The 23,200-nt window shown below is 39.6% G+C and overlaps 1 protein-coding gene across 12 annotated transcripts in view; it reads right to left on the bottom strand.

Annotated features, from left to right (window-relative positions):
• The window catches only part of SPECC1 (sperm antigen with calponin homology and coiled-coil domains 1), a 321,163-nt gene that overhangs the window by 236,140 nt on the left and 61,823 nt on the right, over positions 1-23,200 (bottom strand). For 11 of the 12 annotated variants that reach the window (XR_004234081.1, XM_031967836.1, XM_031967838.1 and 8 more), the window contains exons 2-3: positions 17,202-17,379; positions 8,491-8,626 (exon numbers count right to left, since the gene is read on the bottom strand). Coding sequence is in view for 11 of the 12 variants with exons in the window: in XM_031967836.1 (XP_031823696.1) it covers positions 8,491-8,626; positions 17,202-17,348 (283 nt within the window). In the remaining variant the exon portion in view is untranslated. Of the gene's footprint in view, positions 1-8,490; positions 8,627-14,326; positions 14,502-17,201; positions 17,384-23,200 lie in introns of those variants that run through there. The other variant, XM_031967841.1, reaches the window with a different exon arrangement.

The following is a 23,200-nucleotide window of genomic DNA, read 5'->3' as shown; positions in this document are numbered from 1 at the left end:
CCATTTAGTTCTCTTTAATTGTCAAGGGGGAAAATTTATTCTATTATTGGACTAAACACCAGCTCCTCTCTCCCTAAGCAAAGATAAATGAATCCCACAAACTTGTATACCTTAATCTCCGAAAATCAGTTAATTTCTGAACAAACATTTAGAAGCTCATGTTAAGTTCATAATGAGGATATAATTTGTTTGTATTCTCACTTCAATGGTCCCAATTTGGGCTTAAGAAAGAAAGGAAATCTCCAAAGGATATCATTCTCTTTTGGGGAGAGTGAGTCGATGGACGTATTTATACCTTTTAAAGACTTTTTCTGTGATCAATGTAGAAGAAAAATACATATCAAATTCAGTTCAGCCCATGTTTATTGATCATCAGTGACAGGGCCAGGTTTGGAAAAAAGGAGGAATAGAAAAGAAAATTTAAGAGGTTGTCTTTCTCAGCTTTCATGGAAGTGGGACTTGATTATCTCTAAGATTCCTTTGGGCTCTAATTCTACCACATTCATAATGATGGTTTGGAGTCTTCACGAAAAGGTTAAATTAAGTTTTGAGAAGGCATGAAATGCCTCTGAGCATTTTGAGGCATTTCTGAGCATGAAATGCGTCAAATTTCAAAAATCTGACATGGTTTGTTGTGACTGGAATGACCTTATTCAATAAACTCCCAAACACACCCCCTTCATAAAGTACAATCCCTGAAAACGATTTTTCCATCATTACCTGTCAGAAAAGATGGGCCCCCTGTGACTTAGACAGTGAAATAGTAATATTGATGATTATAACTGACTAGTGATTTGCTGCTTCTCCAGTTGACTTTATTTACATTGCTATAGCCTTAGGAAACTTTCTTTACTCCATGCAATACATTTTTGAAAAATTTCCAGCAAAAATTATTGAAATAACATTAAAATGGTGCATAAAGTGGTAGGCTTCAGTTGTATGGAAAATTTCAGATATGTGGAACACATTTCCAAATAATATCAGATAAATGATGTTATTATATGAAGTGTTTTCTTTTTCTTTCTTTAATAAAGCTTTTTATTTTCAAAACACACAGATAGTTTTCAAGCATTCACCCTTGCAAAACCTTGTGTTCCAAAACTTTTTTTCTCCTTTTTTCTCCACTTCCTCCCCTAGATGGCAAATAATCCAATAAATGTTAAATATGTCTAATTCTTTTATACATATCTCCACAATTATGTTGCACAAGAAAAATCAGATCAAAAAGAAAAAAAATGAGAAAGAAAACAAAATGCAAGCAAACAACAACAAAAAGAGTGAGAATGCTATGTTGTGATCCACCCTCAGTTCCCACAGTCCTCTCTCTGGGTGCAGATGGCTATCTCCATCCCAAGGCCATTCCAACTGGCCTGAATCACCTATGAGACATTTTTTTTTAAATAAATAACTCATTTCAAAAAAAAAATTCAGAAATCTCTTCTGATGCCCTTATTAGTCACCTCCTCCTTACATACACCCTCAATGTAACTTGTATGTACACACTTATTTCTGTATCTCTCTTTTCCCAGATTGCAAACTCCTGGAGGTCAGAGATTGTTGTTTCATTTTTGGCTCAGCACAGTCTGGCACACAGCAGATGCATGATAAATGCTTGCTGACATGTTCACAAGCTAAAACCAATGAACCTGGGCTTCTTTTGGGAGCTGTCAGAAAGCACAACTGTCTCCATCAGATCCTGAGACAGGTAGCTGAGGTAGCAAAGTGAGATGGGCAAACAGATAGAGAGATAGATGGATGGATGGATGGACAGATAAGCAGATAGAGGGATGGATGGATGGATGGATGGATAGATGGAAGAATAGACAGACAGATAGTTGGATAGATAACTGGAGAGATGGAGGGATAGATAGAAAGACAGGCAGAGAGAGAGATATTAATGGTTAGCTAGATGACGGGATAGGTAGTTAGATAGATGGAGGGATGTATGGATGGACAGATAAACAGACAGAGACAGACAGACAGACTAGTTAAGAGAAAGACAGATGGGCAAGCAGACAGTACATAGGTAGGTAGGTCGAGTACATTGCAAACTTTAAGGAAACATTAAAATGATAGAAATGCTAGCTATGATGATGGTCTAGGATCCTGGCTGGACCCTAGGATTAGAATTTTGGCCTAATACCTTAACCTCAGGGCTTGAGGAAATCAGATTATAAGAATTAGAACAGCTGCTGATATAAATTGGTGGAGAGAGTTGGTCCCAGTAGATGGTGAGTGAAAGATGCTTCCATTCTGAATGTCTAAATGCCATGGTAGCTCAGAGGGGGAAAATCAGGGGTGGTTGAGGCCCTTTTCACCACCATCAGCCATCTCTTTCCCTTCTTTTTAATGGATGATGACATGGAAGGAATTAATATGCAAGCAGAAATTTCATCCAGCCCAGCAATGAACCCCAGAGACCTAAAGAAGCCTCCAAGCAATAAGCAGCTACACAATAGCCCAGTGTATGCAGTCCACCAGGAAAAGCCGCTGAAAGAGCAAATCTGATCATTTTTTCCACAGAGGGACTTGACCACTTCAGAAGGTCATAGCTAAGTTCACAGACCTGAACTTCAATCTTCCATGAATTCATTGCAAAGTCCTCCAGCTTGCCCCTGCCTTTCTCATGAATAGGCTGTGTAAGCCAACTTGGAGTCTGGGGGGAGGGAGGGAACCCCTTCTTCTAGGCCAGCTTGTGATCCTATAGGCACCCCATGCATCATGATTCTCTCATCTTCCATGCTGAATTTGTGCATTCTGGTAGAGGGTCAAGCAGTCTTGGCCAGGCTCCAGCCCAGCTGGAAGAAGCCCTCTCAAGGAAATACATCTCTTCATCTACGTTTTCCCTTTGCATCTTTTATCATAAGGTCTGCCTATCAAAGGGGACTGCCCTCTTTGATTTTGTCAGTGTTATCAAAGAGGATTGATCCTTTTGATTTTTGTCAAGCAGCATCCAGTTTTCCATTTTTCCATTCCATGTTTAAGTCCCAAGAAACCCTTGATGAAGTATTTGTCTTTGGTCTAAAAGATATGGCCAAATGACCATTCTTTTTAATTTAATAACCTGTTGGTCTTGTTAATAAAATGATTAAATTGCCCATCTACTCCCAAAAAAGGATCGCATCTCTTAGAACTGGAATATGACCCCATCTTTTTCTTTTATATATATAAATACATAAATATATAAATACATATGTTTACATGATATATATAAATCTATAATAGCTTTTTATTTTTCAAAATATGTGCAAAGATAGTTTTTGCCTTTGCAAAACCCTGTGCTTCATATTTTTCTCCCTCCCTCCTCCCCTCCCCCTTCTCTAGACAACAAGTAATCCATCTAGGTTAAACATTTCTTCTAAACACATTTCCACATTTATCAATATCAGATGAAAAGGGAGAAAGGGGGAAGAAAGAAAAAACCAAGCAAGCAAACACCACCACCGCATCTTTTTCAAAATGCAAAACTGAGTCTTGCCCAGGGTCACAAGATGGTAAATATCTCAGGTAGGATTTGAACGAATCTTCCTGACTCCAGATCCAGGCTCTCTCCACTTCACACATCTAGCTACTGTGGCCATCTTTAAAGGGATAAACTGACCTTAGTCTGGAAAGGCTGATGGGAAAAAGAAAGCAGATAGCTGAAAGCATTCTGTCTCTTCTTTTCTTTGCCCTTCCCTAGCCTGTGTCTTTATAATCATCACTGACATGTTTATTCTAAAGTATCTTTCACAACGAGCTAGCTGATGTCATCTGACCATTGATATATTTAATTATCACTGACACTGAGGTTTACATATCCCACTATTCCCAACAACTGCTTCCCAGTCAAATGTCTTAGTCCCTGACCCACGATCCAGCAAGGTTGGGCACATGCTAGTCAAATGACTCTGCCTGTGCTCAGAGAGGAATTTTCATGAATTAACTTTAAAAATCAGAGAGACACAAAACATTAACCTTTCTGGAAAAAGATGTTATGTGATCATTCTTGACTTTACCCTTTACGGCTCATCAAATCCTTTTGCACAAATCCCCAAATATCTTATGTTTTCTTATATACAATATTAAAAATTTAAACTATATGTACATAATTTAAATGTTAAATATTTATTACATATTTGCCGTGTTGTTGAGTCTTTTCAGTCGTGTCTTTGTGACCCCATTTGTTTTTTTTTGTTTTTTTGGTAGACACACTAAAGTAGTTTGCCATTTCCTTCTCAAGCTCATCCAACAGTTGAAGAAACTGAGGTAAACAGGGATTGCCCAGGATCTGACTCCAGATCTGATGCTCTGTGCATTAGGGCATTACCTAGTCTCCTTTAGGTCACCATACACTGGAATTAATGTGCTACAGGGGAAAGAACACGAGTTTGGAGTCTGAGAAACTGCAGGTCTGGATCCAGCTCTGCCCCTCACAACCCATCTGAGCTCCAGCAAACCACTTCAACTCATCGGCAGAATAAGAGCTAGCCCAAGATCCTTCCCCCAACTCTTAAGAGCTTGACTAACTTGTGAGTAAAAGTGACAGAATTCAAACCCAGACCTACAAACTTACAATCTATAATTCAGTTACACAATCTGTATGTGAGGGGTTCATTTCTGACAGAGGATGACCCCAGGAGTTGGTCTGCACTGTCAGCTGCCTCTCCTCGTGCTGCCCAGTGATAGAGTATTGTTTTGTCCTTCACATTCAGCTTCCAGGCATCAGTATAATTATCCACTAACCACTTTACAAGAGTATACAAGCTGTCCTAAAAGTCTTTGTGTGGTTCCAAGCTTCAATGGAAGCTTGGACTTATAAAATCATGGAATCAGAAATTGAAAGCTAGAAGGGACCTTGGATTTCATCTACCCTCACCCCCCGCCACCTTTTGTAGTTGAGGAAATGGGGGCCAGAAAGGGTAATAACTTGATAATGTCATGTTAATGATGAGTGAGATAATGCTGCCATGTGGGGCTAATCCAGCTATTTGAAGGGGAAAGACATTTATCAGCAACTTCTCAATAGTATATATGGGGAATCCCAAAACTTTGAGTGAAGTTTTAAGTTACTAGTCATTGCACCTGGACTTTTGGGATGCCCTGTCCCAGTGAAAGGGTATGATGGTTAGGACAATCTTATATAGCAGACTGGAAAATAGACAGATTTAGAATTAGGAGGGTTCTCAGAAACTGCCTAGTGCAAGGTCTCCCGAGGGCTCTGAAGCCAGTGCCTTCCTGCTACATCACAATCCCTCCCCAAACTTTAGGCAAGTGCTTCCTAAGTCCAAGAGGTGATCTAGACCACACTCTATGGTTCTCCCTTCCCAGAGTCACAGAATTCCTGTGTCATCTTGTCTCTAGACCCAAAGATACTGACAAATGGTCATTCAGCCTCTGCTTGGAGGCCTCCAGGGAAGGGCAGCCCAATCCACTTAATGGGGACTTACAAAGTTTTTCTTGACTTCTAGAGGAAATCTGCCTTTTTTTTTTTTAGCCCTTCCCCACTGTTCCTGGTCCTGCCCTCAGAAGCCAAACAGAATGAAGATTCTCCTCTTTTTGATGACCCTTGAACACAACTCTCCATTCCTAGCCTGGGCCTTCTCCAGGTTTCTCAGTTCTCTCAGAAGTTCCTCATATGGCACAGTCTCCAGCCATCTATCACCCCCTGCTCTGGCTAAGATATTTCCTCAAAGCTGGCACCCAGAAAACCACGAAGGAAGGAGTGGCCCTCCAAGTAGCCTTATAGTTATTCCTTTCTAACATGCATTTCCAGTCTTCTGCTTACAAAGTTAGAACATTAGACATACCCATGCTCAATCAGTAATGGATCTACCAGCATCGAGTACTTTCTCCTTCAGACACAAAGAAAAGCAAAAGGAATCCCTGCATTCAAGGAGCTAATACTCTAATGGGGGAGACAATATATATATATAAATTAATATGGGGAAGGCACTAGAGGCTGAGGGCAGGGGGCAGGGTGGGGGAGGGAGACAGAAAGGCCAGAGGAGATGGTACTTAAGTTGAGTCTTGGAAGATTCTAAGAATCAGATGTCAGGAGGGAGAGCATTCCCAATATGGGGAAGTCTAAAGACATGAGGATCAGAGATGAAATGTGTGCAAAAGGCAGCAATTAGCCCAATATAGCTGGATTATAGGGTACGTGGAAGGGAGTAAGCTATACAAAGTGTGAAAAGCTTTAAACGCTAAACAAGAGACTTTATAGATGATCCTGGAAGTAATAGGGAGCCACTGGAATTGATTGATAAAGTGGCAAAATATAAATTAATCCCCAATATTCAAAATAAATAAAAAGGTTAAGGTATATATATAGCCATAACCTGAGTTTCTCTTAGAGCTGTTCCTTACTCCCCGCTTTGCGACATTAAACAAAATCACTTAAACTCTCTGGGCCTCAGTTCACCTATCTGTAAAATGAGGGGAATGGATTCCACAGTCTTTGAATCCACATCCAGGAACTTTTTTTTGCCCTTACAGGATTTTCCAGACTATTCCACTCTTCCAAGGATAGGTTTCATTGAGATAAATGGCTGATAAATTTCTTTCCCTTCAAAAGTTTGCAAGAATGAGGACTGTTTTCCAAGAGTAAGTGGAACTGTTCTGCTGGGGGCCTTCCAGCTCAGATCAAACCAATGAACCCAGAACAAAGAACGAAGCCTGGGTCCAAGTCAATGTGCTTGATGTTGGCGCCACCTAGTGATGTATCTCTCAACTTAACCAGAATTAAATTAATCTCAAAATCATGGGGAAAAAAAAATATGATTAAGCATTTCAGAATTTATTGTAGCAATTAATGCTGTTAGGGGGGAAAATAGCATTTAAATAACAAGAAGCATTTAGACTAACGACGATGCATTTTTGTCTAAACATAATTGAGTCAGAAAATCGTTTCATTAATGTTAGTAATAAGCCCACGAGATTTTTAATAAAATTCCTTTTTACTGCCGTTAAATAAAAGCATTCAACACATAATAAAAACCTGCTGACAGGAAGGAACAGGAGGATTCCCTGGGAAATGATTAAAATGCCATGAGAGGCAAACGGAAGAAGAGATTTTCGTGTTTTTGTAATGGAGGAAACAATTTTCACAGTTGCCAACAATGTGCATTTTTTTCTTTTTCCAAAAAAACTGAAATCTAAGACCTCTGATATGAGGAGAAACTCTGATGTGAGACGGAAAAACGTGACAGAGAAGATGGGGCCATCTTCCCAAGCTCAGTGCTCAAAAACCAGTAAAATTAAAGGCCCTGGATGCCCACCATCTTTGGAAACTCCTTCTGGAATCACTCAAGGCAAATCACTTACACCCCCTTAGGCCTGAGTGTCCCCATCTAAAAAATGAGGGGTTTGGTCTAGATGCCTTCTGGGATCCTTTCCTTCCAGTCCCAGATAATTCTATGACTCCCCATGTTAGTCATTACTGATTCTTTGAGCTTATCCACATTGAGTCAATGAAGTGGTTAGTGGATAGACCTGTGGACCTGGAATTAGGAAGAACTGAACTCAAATCCAGCCTCAGACACTTGTGGTGGTGTGACCTGAGCAGCTCACTGGTCTCTGTTTGCCTCAGTTTTCCCAACAGTAAAATGAAGATAACAGCAGCCCCATTCCACAGGGTTGTTGCAAGGATTACATGAGACGATAATTATAAAGTCCTTAGCACAGAACCTGGGTACACAGTCGGCGCCACATAAATGTTGTCTATCCTTAGGAATGATCTTCCTATGAGGTAATATTTGTAAAACACTTGATGCATCTTCCCTCCCCTCTCCATCCAGATGTGATATACTTCTTATCCCCTGCAACCTACCCACAGATCAGAGACTCATGGACCATTGTCTCATATTTAAAGCGTTTAGGAAGTTGTCCAAAATTCAGAGGTGACTTGTTCTTGGTTACAAAGTTCTGGGGCAGAATTCACTTTCCCGTGACTCTCACTAATTGGTCTTTGTTTTGCCTTTAAAAACCAACCACCAAATATATACTGAGCAGCTCCCACGTTCTGATCTCAGGGACACAAATGCCAAGAATAACATGATCCTTCTGCCAAAGGGGCTTCCATTCCGAGTCTACACAAGAAGTTATTATACAATGTATTATATATATATATATATCATTATATATGTATATGTACATATATAATACAAGGTATTCCTTAAGCCTTGTGAGCTACTTGTGGCCTTTCAGATATTTGCAAGAGGCAATGTCACCTCTAGGGTCCCACCTTGGCTCCTGCCTTGACCTGGCCGTGGTCCTTGAGCGTCCGGGCACTCAGATCCCAACCGAGTCTCCACCGTGGACCTCCTCATGTCCATGAGACCCTCCTCCTCCCCCCCCCCCCCAAGGCCTGAATGACCCACAACATGGCGGGCGGGCCGGACGCAGAAGTTCCACGCTACAGAATCATGGGTGAGTGGGACCGTGTATGGTCGCAGGGAGTGATGGTGGGTACAGAGGGCACGGGCTGGGGCTGGCTCAGATCCCGCCTACCTACGCAGCTCTTTAACCGGCTCTCCGCAAGCTCTGAGATGGCCCCGGAAGTTGCTGTTTTCTTCATCCTGACGACTCCAGAGGGGTTAGCACTGCCTGGTTTAGTGAGCATATCATCACTACTGGCCCTCTTTAGCTGTGAAGCAGAAAAGCAGAAGAAGAAGGGAAGGGGACAAAAAGAAGATTTTGTAAATATTTGCCTTGGGAGCTGGAGCATCCCCACTTGGAACACAGAAGGTGCCTAATAAATACTTGCTGATGGACTGCAGACTTCTTCCCAAGTTCACATCAAACCACTGAAAATGACATTGGGGGAGGGACGTTTGGATATTCATCCCTAATTATACCATTATCCCACTCACATTTCACTATCTTTCCTCTAATAGAAAAAGAGACTCTCAAATGCTCTGCTAAAATCCAGTAAGAGCTCTAAACACAATGTGTAATTATTTTTATATGGGTTTTCTTGAAATGGAAATTTGTTGTTTTATATTTTGAATCCTCTCGTGTTCTGCTGTGCAAATGGAGATTTTTTTCTTTTTCTGTTTTGTATTTAAGTTTTGAATAAATAAATAGTTTTTTTTTTAATCCAGTAAGTCATAGCTTAGGAGGTATGGTGGATAATGTTTCGGACTTGAAGTCAGAAGATGAGAGTTCAAATTTTGACTCAATACTAATTAGTTATATGATAACAAACAAGCAAGTGCCTTCTCTCTGCCTCAGTTTCATCATCAGTAATATAGGGATAATAATAGCACCTACTTCACAGGATTGTCATGAGGATCAATGAGATAATATGTCTGTAAAGCACTTTTCTTGTGCCAGGTCATGTTTATTTTTTTAAAATACATATATTTCTCCACATTCGATTATAAACCTCCTGAGGAAAAATAAGATTGTTTCACTTTTTTAATTAAAGTGTAAAGCACTTTGAAAACTTTCATTATTATCATTTCTCTAGCATTCCATTAATTTACTAGTCAAATAACCTTGTCACAAAAAAGGAAATAAGCTCAGTGTGAATGACTTGTTCAAAGTGAACAAAAGCTGACACTTCGTGATCAACTGCTTTCTTTTCTAGATTTCTGTTTTTATTAATTTTTAAAAACACATATTACTTTATGAATCATGTTGGGAGAGAAAAATCAGAGTAAAAGAGAAAAACCATGGGAGAGATTTAAAAAAAACAGTAAAAAAGAAGTGAACACAGCAGGAGTTAATATACATTCAGTCTCCTGAGTTCTTTTTCTGGATGCAGATGGCATTTTCTGTCCAAAGTGTATCAGGATAAGGGCAGCCCAGGATAAGGGCAGCTAAGTGGCACAGTGGATAGAGCACCAGCCCTGAATTCAGGAGGACCTGAGTTCAAATTTGACCTCAGACACTTAACACTTCCTGACTATGTAACCCTGAGGAAGGAAGGAAGGAAGGAAGGAAGGAAGGAAGGAAAAGAAAGAAAGAAAGAAAGAAAGAATGCAAAGTCGTTTGTGATTATTTTGGATCACTGAACCACTGAGAAGAATCAAGTCTTTTGTAATTAACCATCACACATTATTATTGTGTACAATGTAGTCCTGGGTCTGCTCATTTCACTCAGCATCAGTTCATATAAATCTTTCTAGGCCTTTCTAAAATCAGCTTATTCATCATTTTTTATAGAACAATAACATTTCATTACATTCGTATACCATGACTTGTTCAGCCATTCCCTAACTGATGGGCATCAACTCATTTTCCAATTCTTTGTTATCTTTTCTAGATTTCATCAGCCATCTCTTTAATAATATGCTCTAGGATAAGGCTTCTTAGGCTTTTTCCACTCCTGACCCCTTTTCACCTGAGAAATTTTTATATGATCATGAGTATGTAAAGATATGTAAAATAGGTATGCAAATCAAACATTTACTGATAACAAATCATAATTTCATGACTCCTATGTTCAGTTATGAGAGCCCATTGTCACAAGTCACAATTTCAGAAGCTGGGATCTAGAATTTCAATTCTAGAAGTGAGGGAAAATCTCTACACAAGTGTAGTGTGATGGAAAAATAGTCAAGGATTTGGAGTGTAAACATCTGACTTCAAATCTCAGCTCTTCCACTTGCTATCTATGTGTGACTCTTACCCAAATAACCTCCTTCTACCTCAGTTTCCTCACCTGCAAAATGAAAGGATTCAACTCAGTGTCTTTTAAGATCCCCTCCAGCTCTAAAAAATCTATTATCTGGAATTGCCCCATACTTTAGTCTCCTTGTTTGTAAAATGTGGGGGTGGAGTGGAACAGTTGGGAATTGTAATTTCCTTTGAGGTCTCCATCCATGATCCTATCATCATTTCTGGCTCTAAATCTCTGAATCTAGGATTTCTGTGGTGACCAAGGAAAAGGGGCAATCGTAGAATGGATGAGCAGCAATACAAGGCGATGTGGAAAGTGCATTACACCAGTGCGTTAGCCAGATTGGTCACTAATCAGCTGGGCAAACAGCATGGCCTGCCATGTCATCTTCTCTAAGACGATGGGGCTGGACAAGACATCCCTGAGGTCCCCCCTAGCCGCAGGCCATGGGGGCTTATATTTAGCCAATTGGTAGGTTTATGATGCATCATGGAAGTACTCAGTGGTTACCCACTAGCAGTGACTTCAGAAGGGAGCTGCCCTATCTTAAGAGGAATGGAGAGAGAGAGTGCAGCTTATTCTAAAGAAGGGGCTATATACAGTTCAAATCTGTATCTTTGCCTGGAAATACTGGCAGATTTATTAGATTATAAGGGAGTCTTTGTGTTTAATGGCATCAATTAGTGACCTCAAATGCATTTCACTGCAAAACGATCCCCTGATATCACCAAAAAGAGAAGGCTGTCATCCACAAATCTGAAATTCCTTTTCTCTTTAAGTTTAGTCTCTCTTGGATCACCCAGGACAGATATCTTGACCAAATCACACAGGAAGGGAGCTCTTTGGCTAGACCCCAGTTCTTGGGGCTTCCAAGGCAGGGCCTGCTGGCTCTGTCCACCTGGAGGTGCCAGCAGTCCAGTTAAAAACAGCTTCTGGTGGTGGTGCTTGCTGTTTGAGTTCTCTACCCCACACTCCAGACACCCCATGCTGGGGCAGGGGTGGAGCCTCGCTCCCTAAACACCAAAGGAAGTGGGTGAGAGCAATGAGACACATCCGACTGTGGAGGCTGAACAGTCCCTGGAGAGTTCCCCAAATAAAGACGGGAAGTGGATTGACTGACATCAGGGAATTCCAGACGCATGATCACAAACATGCCTCTGTTCCCACTTCCAAAGGCAAATGCTCCTGTTTTCTCATATCATAAAGATGGTTTTAATCTGAAAGCTGAGGGCATGCTGGACAGCACCTAATTAACAGCAAATGCCCCAGCTAAGTAGTAGGCAGGAGGACTGGGACACAGTGATATATGATCTTGGTCAAGTCACTTCCCCAAATTTGGAACTGTTTCCCTGTAAGAACTATAACCTGTAAGGTGCCTTCTAGCTCTGACATTCTATGTTCTAAGGTTCTTCCCTGATCCTGACAGCCTTCCCCTTGTGATCCAGAGTCTTGGGCTTAAATCCTCCCTGCCTCTCTCACTTACGACTATAATCCCCGTGTGTCTCAGTTTCCTCCTCTGTAAAATGAGGGGGTTGGACTAGATGAGCTCCAAAGTCCCTTCTTGTTCTAGAGCTATGATTCTGAGACCCCACAGTCCTTAGTTCTGTTTTAAGACATCCTGGAAAAGTAGATTGATAATCATGGACAATGGCCATCTAGTCCAATCCTCTCATTTCCAGATGATGGGAATTATGATTCACAGTGACTTGTTCAAAATCATGCAGAGGATTAGTGTCAACTCCCCTGACTCTTGGGCCAAGTGTTCCTTCCATCAATCCCCTTGCCCAATATTCTAGCGTTCCTCTCTCTCTTCACTTGGCTTGAATGATTTCACTTAACTCCAGTCATTATGAACACTCTTTATCATTTTATCTTTTTGGTCTTCCCAAACAGGTATTCAACTTCAACAAATACACGTTTTATCCTTTGGGGTTCTCTGTATTATGCTGTCTCATACAGAATATAAGCCTCTTGAGAACAGGGAATATTCTCCTCCTCCTCCAAAGAAGTAGTTCCCCTATCTTACAGGGGATCTATATGTTCACACTCTGCTCAGTTCTAGGAAAAATAAGCAACTGACACACGAGGATGCTAATTTAGACTTCATTTTTCTTATGATAAGTGGTCTAAATACAGACTACTAAAATAAAAACTCTTTGAAAGAGGAAAAAAATCCTCAAAAATAACATACTATTACTTCATGAAGCAGTATTTATGATAATAATTTTTAAATATTTTTATATTCCTTCTAATTAAAATTCAAATGTTTTATTCATTCACAATTTTCTTTATCTTTGTCACAGAATGATCAACACGGGATGAAAAAAATTAATGAAAATAAGAGGTCACAGGTTTTAGGAGAAGTCAGATTCCAGGAGTAGAGGATTTGGGAGAGATATATAATTCTATAGTCAGATCAGGACTGAAACTTGTTTGTATCACCAACAGTTATTAAGCACCTTCTAGATGCTGGGGCTACAGAAACAAAAGTTTGAAAAGCCCTACTCTCATTTGAAACCACGGCCAAAGGGCTATCAAACTGTTTATACCTTTGGACCCACACGTGTAAAAATGATTGTAGCAATCCTTTTCATAGTGGCAAGGACTTGGAAACTGAGTGGATGCCTGTCAGTTGGGGAATGGCTGAATAAGTGATGGTATATGAATGTGATGGACTATTATTGTTCTATAGAAATGATCAGCAGGATGATTTCAGAGGGGCCCGGAGAGATTTACATGAACTGATGTAACAATTAAACAAAAGAAAGAAAACAATTAAAATTATCAGAATAAACAATTGTTTATATACAACTCATTCCTCTTTCTCAGTAACTTTGACCCCAAAACACAGGGAGCACTTATTATATTCCTGTTGTATGCCTGGTAAAAATCCTTTTAACCTCATCCCCATTCTCTCCTCCTTTAATTCCAATCTGAGATAAGGAGATGGCTTTTTTCTTCACTAAAGCCGACCCCTTAATCCATCCTCTCCTGCTGTCTTTCTCAATGGGATTGTCCTTATAATCCTCCTCCACTTTAATCATCAACCTATCTACTGATTGATTCCTTCTCTGCTGCATACAAACATGGATGCTGTATCCATCCCCTCCAACCTGGGGGGAAAACCCTTCATTAAACCCTATTCCTCCAGATATTGTCCTATATTTCTATTCTCTCTCTGCCAAATTCCTAGACAGAGAAAAAGCTGTGTATGCTGCTGCTTCCCCTTACTCACTTCTCAGTCCTTTCCAATCTGGCTTTCCACCTCATCACTCAACAAAAAGTGCGCTTCCCAAAAGAGTTGTCAGTGATGTCTTAATGGCCAATTCTGATGACCTTTTCTTAGTCTTTATCCTCCTTGATCTCTCTGCAGTATGTGCCATTGGTGACCACCTTTCCCCTCCTGGATATTCCCTCTTCTCTAATGTCTCATGACATTGTGCACCCTCTTCCTCTTCTCCCTCCCTCTTTCTCCCCTCTCCCTTCCTCTTCTTCTTTCCCTTCTCTTCTTTCTTTCTGTCTCTGTCTCATGGAATCTGTCTGTTTGTCTGCCTATTCTCCTCCCACCTCTCTGACCAAGCCTTCCCAGTTCCCTTTGCTAAGCCCATTTTTCAGATCATACTCCCTAATTATAGAAATTAATGTTTCAACTCTATTGATAAATGTCTTTAAAATTCTCTAGAAGATATTATAGAAACAGAAGAATATACACATATGTACCTTGGTCAAGCTGAAGCTTTGATAATGTTTAATAAGCATTTTAAATTTCTTTATAATTTTAAGCCACTGAGCACCTTCGCAGATGAAAAGGAAATAAGATATCTCTTCTTTTTCCATAGAGACTTTTTGTATGGAGGGAGATTCACTTGTTGGATTCACTGAACTATTTTGCTCTCTTTAAAAAAAAAAAAAAAATCTTAGTTTCCGGGAGTAGCCCAATGGAAGAGAAAGGACAAAAGCTAGATTCAGAAATAGAGATGATGTCAGAACAAAAGATGTCAATAAAATGGATTGGTTTGGGTTTTGAACTGGACCTGTGGTCCATTGGTGCAAGGAGTTGCCAGCATAGGAACTCCTTCTCCCAATGCAGATCATCAACTGTACTGTAGTCTTAAAAGAATTTCCAAGGACACCAAGATGTAAGTGATCTGCTCAGTATTGCACAGCCCATATGGTTCAGAAGACTTGAACTCGGGTCTTCTTGACTCCAAGGATGTTCCTCTATCCATTTTGCTAGGCTATTTTTAATAAATAAAATATTACTATAAAGAGGTTCTCTAAGATAATAAATCTTAAGTTTTGAACCACTGCCCATAATATAATCTGGACTTTAATATTTAGGAATATACCAGAATCTCACTAAAATTTTTATAAATTGTTGATAATTTGAGACAATACTCTAAAAAAAACTATCCTGGTCAGATGGCTGTCCAGATAAAAATTCTGGTCTGACTCCAGTGTCTTGTTTTTTGTTTTTTTCTGATTGTGAAGAAGAAACAAACTAGACACCTCCTCCTCCTGCATATTCTTCACCAAAAAGTAGCCTTAGCAAACAGATTCAAGGGATGCAAACAGGCCATTGACCTAAATTGCAAATGGTATTAATGTGTCTATTCTTTACTTCATTCATTCTCACTATCCCTTCCACCAATTCTTCCAGAAAAGAGATCTCCCTAATTAGACAGGAAGAGATAAATAGCTAACTAGATAGATAGCTGGATTCGACATATAGATGGATGATTAGATAGGTAAATGGATGGATCGATGGATGACTGAATAGATAAAGGATGGATTGATAGATAGATGGATAAGAGATAGAAAGACAGACAGATAATTTATTAAGTGCATTCTATATTCCAGATACTAAATAATAAGTGCTGGAAATTCAAATTTAAAAAAAAGACATTTCCTTGACAATAAGGAGTTATATTCTCTTTTCCTCTTTTCTTGCTTTCCCCTCCTTCTCTCCCTCCTCTTTTTTTCTTTATCCAGTACTCCTGCTTCTCTCTCTTTCCTCTCTCCCAAAGGGCAGATGGAAGGGTAGAAGTGGGGAAAGGGATGATATGATGAAGAATGGGAATGGGATGGTTGGAGGTATTGATGGGGGAACATTTTGTGTTTTCCTCCTGTATCAAGCTTTACCATAGAGGAACTGGAGACCCCCAAAACACTGAGTGGGATTAATGAGCAGCCCCAGCTTTCTGTGTATTAATTTGTTTTACCAGGTTCTTTCCTCTATAATGAAGTCCCAGAACAGGAAATTGTACTAACAGTGAGTCATGACACTATTCCTCAGGGATTCACTATCCCTCATGGCTACATATGTTATTGTTTTCAAGTTTGTCAAGTTGCTTTCTAATTCACATTAATTTCAGGGCCTCTTTTTTTTGAGGGAGACTATATTTTTCTATCTCACACAGCCTGAAAGTGCAGCTGCCACTAATAGGCCCACTGTCAATAAGTACAATTTTTCCAAATTAGACAAGTTCCACCCTAAATTCTAAGACAGTCTGGGGTCTTCCACTTCTAGGGTACCATACTGGTACATGATTTACTATGAACACTCAATTTGTCTTAGGAAAAGCATATAATTGGCACTTAATAAATGCTCGAATTGAACTTAACTCCTTTAACAGTCTGCACTATGAGCTGATTTTGTTAAAAAGAGAAAATAAAAAGATAATCTAGTATGTAACCTTCTATTGATGAGTTTTTCTGAACTTAACAATCTTAACCAAGTTAAACCTCAGACAGGAAACAGATAGCCTGCTGCTGAGACTACATTCAAAACCTTTCCAGTTTGGTAGATCCTGTGCTTGTAATCCCCTGGTAGGTTCCTCCAGATTATAGTCACCTATATACCATAATAAAACACAGGAGTAGGGTTTTCACAGGAGCTGTAAGATTTTATGTGCATTTTGCAGACTCTCTTCCCCTCATCCCAAAGTCATTAATAAAGTAAACAAGTTCACACAATCTCTTTTCTCATATTTCCTTTACATTCTTATTAGAAGATAAGCTCTGTCTAAATAGGGAATGCTTCATTTTTGTCTCTCTACATACACTAAGATAGGCAATGGATGATTATTTTGGCTACAACTCAAGAAATGATCTACTATCACATGGATATTTACATAGGAGAAGTTATCGAAACTAATAGAAACACAGATGAAACTAATAGAAACACAGATACTTGTGATATTGGGATACTAACTCCATTTTCCTCTCTGTCCCTATACAGCCCAGCCTATCCACTTCTATCCTTCCCTTCCTGGAGAGAAGAAATTGTTCCATTGTATCTCTGGCTAAGAAAGATGTTTAGTACATAGTACTAAATACTGATTGATTGATAGAAGGTAAGCTCCCTGAAGGTAGGGATTGTTTCTGTCATTTTCTCTATATTCTTAGCACCAAACACAGTGTCTGATATATATAGTAGGTGCTTAATAAATGTCTTTTGGTCAATTCCCCTGCAGTCAGATTGGTCTGCCTTTAAGTACTCATTTACATTTCCCCAGCAGGAGAACAGTTACCCCCATCCCTCATCCTGTGTAATATTCAAAATTTGTTATGTACTTTTAAAAAAAATCAGTACCTTGCTGAGTCTAGACTCAAAAGAGAGTGATGTAGAAGATTTGGAAGTCTTCATGCCAGAAGTAGCTGGAGGAATGGGGCGTCCCCGCTCAATCCCATGGGTCCCTTGCTTTACTGTTGTGCCCCAGGATTTGGCTACACTCTTCATTGTTCTAGGGGGTCCTACTTCCTAGAGGAGGCTGCAACAGAAAAGAAAAAAATGAAATAGAAAATTACATTTTCAACATCCTGAACTAGAGGGTATGTGTGAGTGCATCAGCACATCAGCTACTTGCCATCACCAGGCCTTCTTGTGGTTGCTATCATCATGAGGACCTAGTCCTCAGATCTAGCTGAAAATAGAACATTCCTTCCTTAATATCAACAAGGACCCTCGAGACCAAAATGGATGCATTTAGCAAGAGGTCATGGTTTTTAAATTCCACACAAAATTCTTTCTTCCCTAAAAGAAGCATCTCTTCATTAAACTTCATTTTCCATTGGGAATACAAGGACTTCTGGGACAGGGTCACGTAACAACACTCAGTGAGCCCTTCTAGAGCAGATTGGCTGAAGTGAAAACCATAAGCAAAGCAGAGGAAGGGATGGGAAGGGGGGAAAAATCCATCTAGTCCATCTCCTCTTTCTCCAGAGACAGAGCCTGAACATTTCACAGGAAGTCAATTTAATACATAGAAACCAATTGGCCAACTGTGAAATGATGACAAAAACACAAGGATAGCTTTTCCAACCCTCTTTTCCAAGGTTTGTTTGTAGTTTTTTGAGAACATATTTTACATAATGGCAAAACCATATTCCATATTTAGATATCTTTGGTCACACCCAACAACAAAATGCTTTAGTGCTAAAATTTAATAAGCTATTCAAAGAAGCCTGAGGCAGAATAGTGGAAGAAAAGGTCAGCACTGAAGAAAAAATAGGCAAAAGGATAAATGAAGGAAAAAATAGGCAAAAGGATATGTCCAATGATTGGGGATGGCTAAGCCAGTTGTGACACATAAATGTCTTGGAATATTACCATACTTTAGAAACAAGGAGTGAGAAGAATTGAGAGAAGTCTGGAAAGACTTCTATGGAAAAAAAAGATGAAAAAATTGAAGCAAGCAGAATCAGGGGAAAAATATATATGCCCACAATGAAAAATGGAAAGAAAGAACAACAAAATTCTGAACATTTTGTGATTATGACCCTGAAGGAGGAATGAGAAAATGAACATTTTCCCTCTTTGACAGAGATGGAGGACTATGGCTGGGGAACACTGCATATACAATGTACTACTGATTAATTTTGTTATTTTTTTATTCTAGTCCAACCTCCTCATTTTATAAATGAGGAAACTGAGGTACAGAAGAATTAAGTGTGACTTGCCTATACCATCTATATAGTGAATGGCAGGGATAGAATTTGAACCCAGTTCCTTCATTACCAAATGCCAAATGTTTTCTGCTCTAACATACTATTATGAAGACTTATATTGCCCCTACAATAGTGGACAGAATTGCAAGGGTGATGAGGATTTTTATATTGAGGTGTGGGGCAATTTGGAAAAGGATAGCTGTAGGGGCAATTTTTTGTCATGTTAAAAGGATTATTCCGGTTAGGAGTGGGATTCCTTGTGTTACTTCTGGTACTCAGAAATGGAAAGGGGCAAGGCCTAGTTTGATAGCTAGGGCTAAAGTTATTGAAAGAGAGGCTCAATTGTCTGAGAGTTGAAATAGGGCTCACTGGTTCGTTGATCATGCATTATAGATGATGGCGAATATTATTATCATAGAGGCGGTAGCTTGTGTAAGGAAGTATTTTGTGGCTGCTTCGGTGGCTCGTGGGTTGTTTGGGGCGGTTATTATGGGGATGATAGCTAGTGTGTTGATTTCTAGTCCTATTCAGGCTGTGAATCAGTGGTTGCTGAACAGGGTTAGGCAGGGAGCAGAGGGGGAGACATCTTTAGAAATGAAAGTGACTTTAAAACTACCGATATGAGTAAAAACAGTTTTTGAGGAAAGGAAAGGTGTTTGGGGGTTTGGAGGAGGAAGTAGAAGGGATCACGGGTTCTTGTCACAATTTTGAGCCTAACCAACTTTCTGGTCTTGAAGAAATTTCTTGTTGCTGTTATTATTTATGAAATAAGGAAGCAGCTTAGTTACTACTGTTATCTTGCTTTTATCTAGCACTGCAAAGTTGACAACATTTACCAAAGTCTTGCAAAGTTGGGAAAAAGAATATCATTAGCCCCGTTTTACAGATGAGTAAAATGAGGCTCAGAGGGAGGATATAGGATGTGCCCATGGCCTGAAAGGTAACCAACACTGGAGTCAGCATTACATTTGACAGGGCAAAGAGAAGCATCTGGCTTCCAATCTCAACCCTATTGCTTTATTGCTCGCAGCCTTTGTGATTTTAGGTAGAACATTTCCTCCCTCAGTTTCCTCCTCTGTAAAAGTGAGGGGTTAGCCTAATCACAGAATCACAGAGCTAGATCTGGGCGGTACCTCAATCCAGTTTCCTCATTTTAAAGAGGAGGAAGCACAGTCCTAGAAAGGTTGCCCAGAGGATTTGCCAAGTCAATCTTTATCAGGGGTGAAACTTCCTAACTCCTGAGGCTCTCTTCTGCCTTTCATCACCTATTTTTGAGATGAGAAAACTAAGTCTGTAAATACACAGACACATAACAACATGTATAAATACTATGTGTATATATATGTACTTGACATTATACACATATACACACACCTATATACATTATATATTTTATGTTTTCTATGTGTTAATCTATCAAGTGTCTATTAAGCTGTATGCCAGGTATTGGCCAGAGTCCTAAAGACAGAAAGACAAAAGTGAAACAATCCTTGCCTTCAAAATGTTAATGTTTTGAGCACCAGGCCTGAAGTCAGGAAGACCTGAGTTCAAATTTGACCTCAGACACTTAACACTTCCCAGCTGTGTGACCCTGGGCAAGTTACTTAACCCCAATTGCCTCAGGAAAAAAAATGCTAATGTTCTATTAAGGTGACAATATATACATGTAAACACACACCACAAAGATAGAGCCTGTGATAATTGCTAGCATTTACACAGAGCTTGAAGATATGCAAAGCACTTTACAAATATTATCTCATTTGATCCTCAAAACCATCTGGGAAGCAGGTGCTTTTATTATATGAATTTCACGGATGGGTAAATACAAAAACATACAACAGCAGACCGCATGTTAGAGCAGAAAGCATCCAGCATTTGGTGACGAAGGAACTGGGTTCAAATTCCATCCCGCCATTCACTATGTAGATGGCGTTGGACAAGTCACATTTAATTCTTCTGTACCTCAGTTTCCTCATCTGTAAAATGAGTAGGTTGGACTAGATCCATTCCAGCTCTAGATCCGGGATCTTTTAATCCTCTGAATTGTTAGCCTGGCTGCTGATGGATGGATGTTTGGGGTGGCCAGCCTTTGGTCTACAGGGATGGTGACCCAGAAGCTATCAATTCCTCAAGCTTCCTCAGCTTTCCTTAACCTCCTTGAGACCATCTGGTTCTTATGCATCAATTCCCCCCTCCTAACCACCACTGGGGAAAAACAACAAATGACTTCCTCCCATCCCATATCAAATTGATGTGCCTTCTACACTAATAGCTTATATTTGTCTTGAGTGCTCTCAGGTCTGTCTGACCACAGGCTGAGGGAAGCAGCTGGGCCTCCTGGGCAAGATCGGCCCACTCAGATTCTTGTTTGGACTTGACTTGCACCTACAAGCCAGAGGCCAGGCATTCCTCCAGACTCCACCAATTGACAGATCTCTCATCTGATCACCATGTTGTCTACCCCAGCATCCTGTTGGCCCTGAGGGCCAAGGATCCTCCTCTAGTCATGAGAGGGCAGAAATACTCTCCCTGAGCTCTCTGGGCCAAAGGCAGACTGAAGCAACAGCAGCTGGGCCAGTGCATTAGGGGAAGGGTTGGCAGTGATGGTAACTTTCTTAGTTTATTTCAAAAAATTTTCCCCAGTGCACTAAAACCAAGAGGAGTAACGATACCTTTGGGGTCTAGGAGGAAGCGTGGCACAGAGAAAGGGAAGCTGCCTTTGAAGTCACAGGTCCTGGTTTCAAATCTGCCTCATACTTATGACCTGAATCTCATTGCACAAATTATTTCCATTCCTCTGCCCTCAGTTTCCTCATTTGTAATAACTCTCTGAGACTTTAAGTTACAAGCAAGTTTCTGGAATCTCAAAACCAATTACTATGAGTTCCCTAAAATCACAAGAAAAGAACCAAAACTAAAAAACAAACAACCCGCCCTACACACACACACACATATATTTCCTTAAGAAGGGAGTACATTAAAGACTTCTAGGACACATATCTTAGGGTCAATGATTTTATCAGATTCCTTGCTAAAAATAAAATTTAAAAAGTTTTACTGACAAATGTTAATACCATTGTCACTCCCTAATATACCAACAAGCAGTTATTAAGCACCTTCTGGATGCTGGGGTCACAGAAACAAAAGTTGGAAAGGCTATGCTCTCCTTTGGAATTATAGCCAAAGGCCTACCAACTGTGCATTCCCTTGGACCCACATGTGCAAAAATGTTTATAGCACCACCATTTGTAGTGTCAAGGAACTGGACAGTGAGTGGATGCCCATCAGCTGGGGAAGGGCTGAATAAGTTATGGTATATGAAAGTAATGGAATATGATTGTTCTATAAGACATGATCAGCAGGATGATTTCAGAGAGACCTGGAGAGACTGACATGAAATGATGCTGAGTGAAGTGAATAGAACATTGTATACAGTAACAATGTGATGATCAACTGTGATGGACTTGGCTTTTTTCAACAATGAAGTGATTCAAGGCAATTCCAAAAACTTGAGATGGAAAATGCTAATAATATCCAGAGAAAGAGACTATGGAGACTGAATGTGGATCAAAGCATAGTATTTTCACCTTTTTGTTTATTTGTTTATTTGCTTTCTCACTTTTTTCTTTTGGTCTGATTTTTCCAGCACAACGTGAGAAATATGAAAATATGTTTAAAAGGTTTGCCCCTTTTTAACTTATATCAGATTGCTTGCTGTCTTGGGGAGGAAGAAGAAAAATTTAGAACACAAAGTTTTACAAAAATGTATGTTGATTGTACATGGCAACAACAAGATTATACAATGATCAGTTCTGATGGCCATGGCTCTTTCTAATAATGACATGATTCAGACCGGTCCCAATAATCTTGTGATGAAGAGAGTCATCTACACCCAGAGAAAGGACTGTGGGAACTGAGTGTGGACCACAACATAGCATTCTCACTCTTTCTGTTGTTTGCTTGCGTTTTGTTTTCTTTTTCAGTTTTTGTTTCCTTTTTGATCTGATTTTTTTATGCAGCAAGATAATTGTATAAATATGTATACATATATTGGATTTAACATATATTTTAACATATTTAACACATATTGGATTATCTGCCATCTAGGGGAGGGAGTGAGGGAAAGGGAAGAAAATTTAGAACACAAGGTTTTGCAAGAGTCAATGTTGAAAAATTACCTAGGAATATGTTTTATAAATAAAAAGCTTTAATAAAAAAATTTTAAAGCAAAAAATGTATGTTGAAAACTATTTTACATGTATTTAGATAAATAAAATACTATTAAGAAAAAAGAAGTCTCTGCTCTCGAGAAGCTTCTATTCTACTAAGATGGAGATGAGTACAGACATGAAAATAAACTCAAATTGACTGGGAGTGGGAAAGTCAGTGGAGGGAAGACAGGAAGTTTTTTTTGAAGGAGGTGGCATTTAAATTGAACTTTGAAGGGAAGCAGGAGTTCCAAAACGTCTAAGTAAAAGCATTCCTGGTATGGGAATTTTTACACATACAAATACTGAGGTTGGGGGAGATGCACAACAGATAACAGGACCACTGATTTATGGAGGGGAGATAAATGAACAGACAACTGTTTAACATGAAAATAGTTTTACAGACCACCTTCTAACCAATATTATCAGGAGTGGG

Source organism: Sarcophilus harrisii, chromosome 4, assembly GCF_902635505.1.
Source record: "Sarcophilus harrisii chromosome 4, mSarHar1.11, whole genome shotgun sequence".
NCBI lineage: Eukaryota > Metazoa > Chordata > Mammalia > Dasyuromorphia > Dasyuridae > Sarcophilus > Sarcophilus harrisii.
This window is presented reverse-complemented; position numbering and strand designations above follow the sequence as displayed.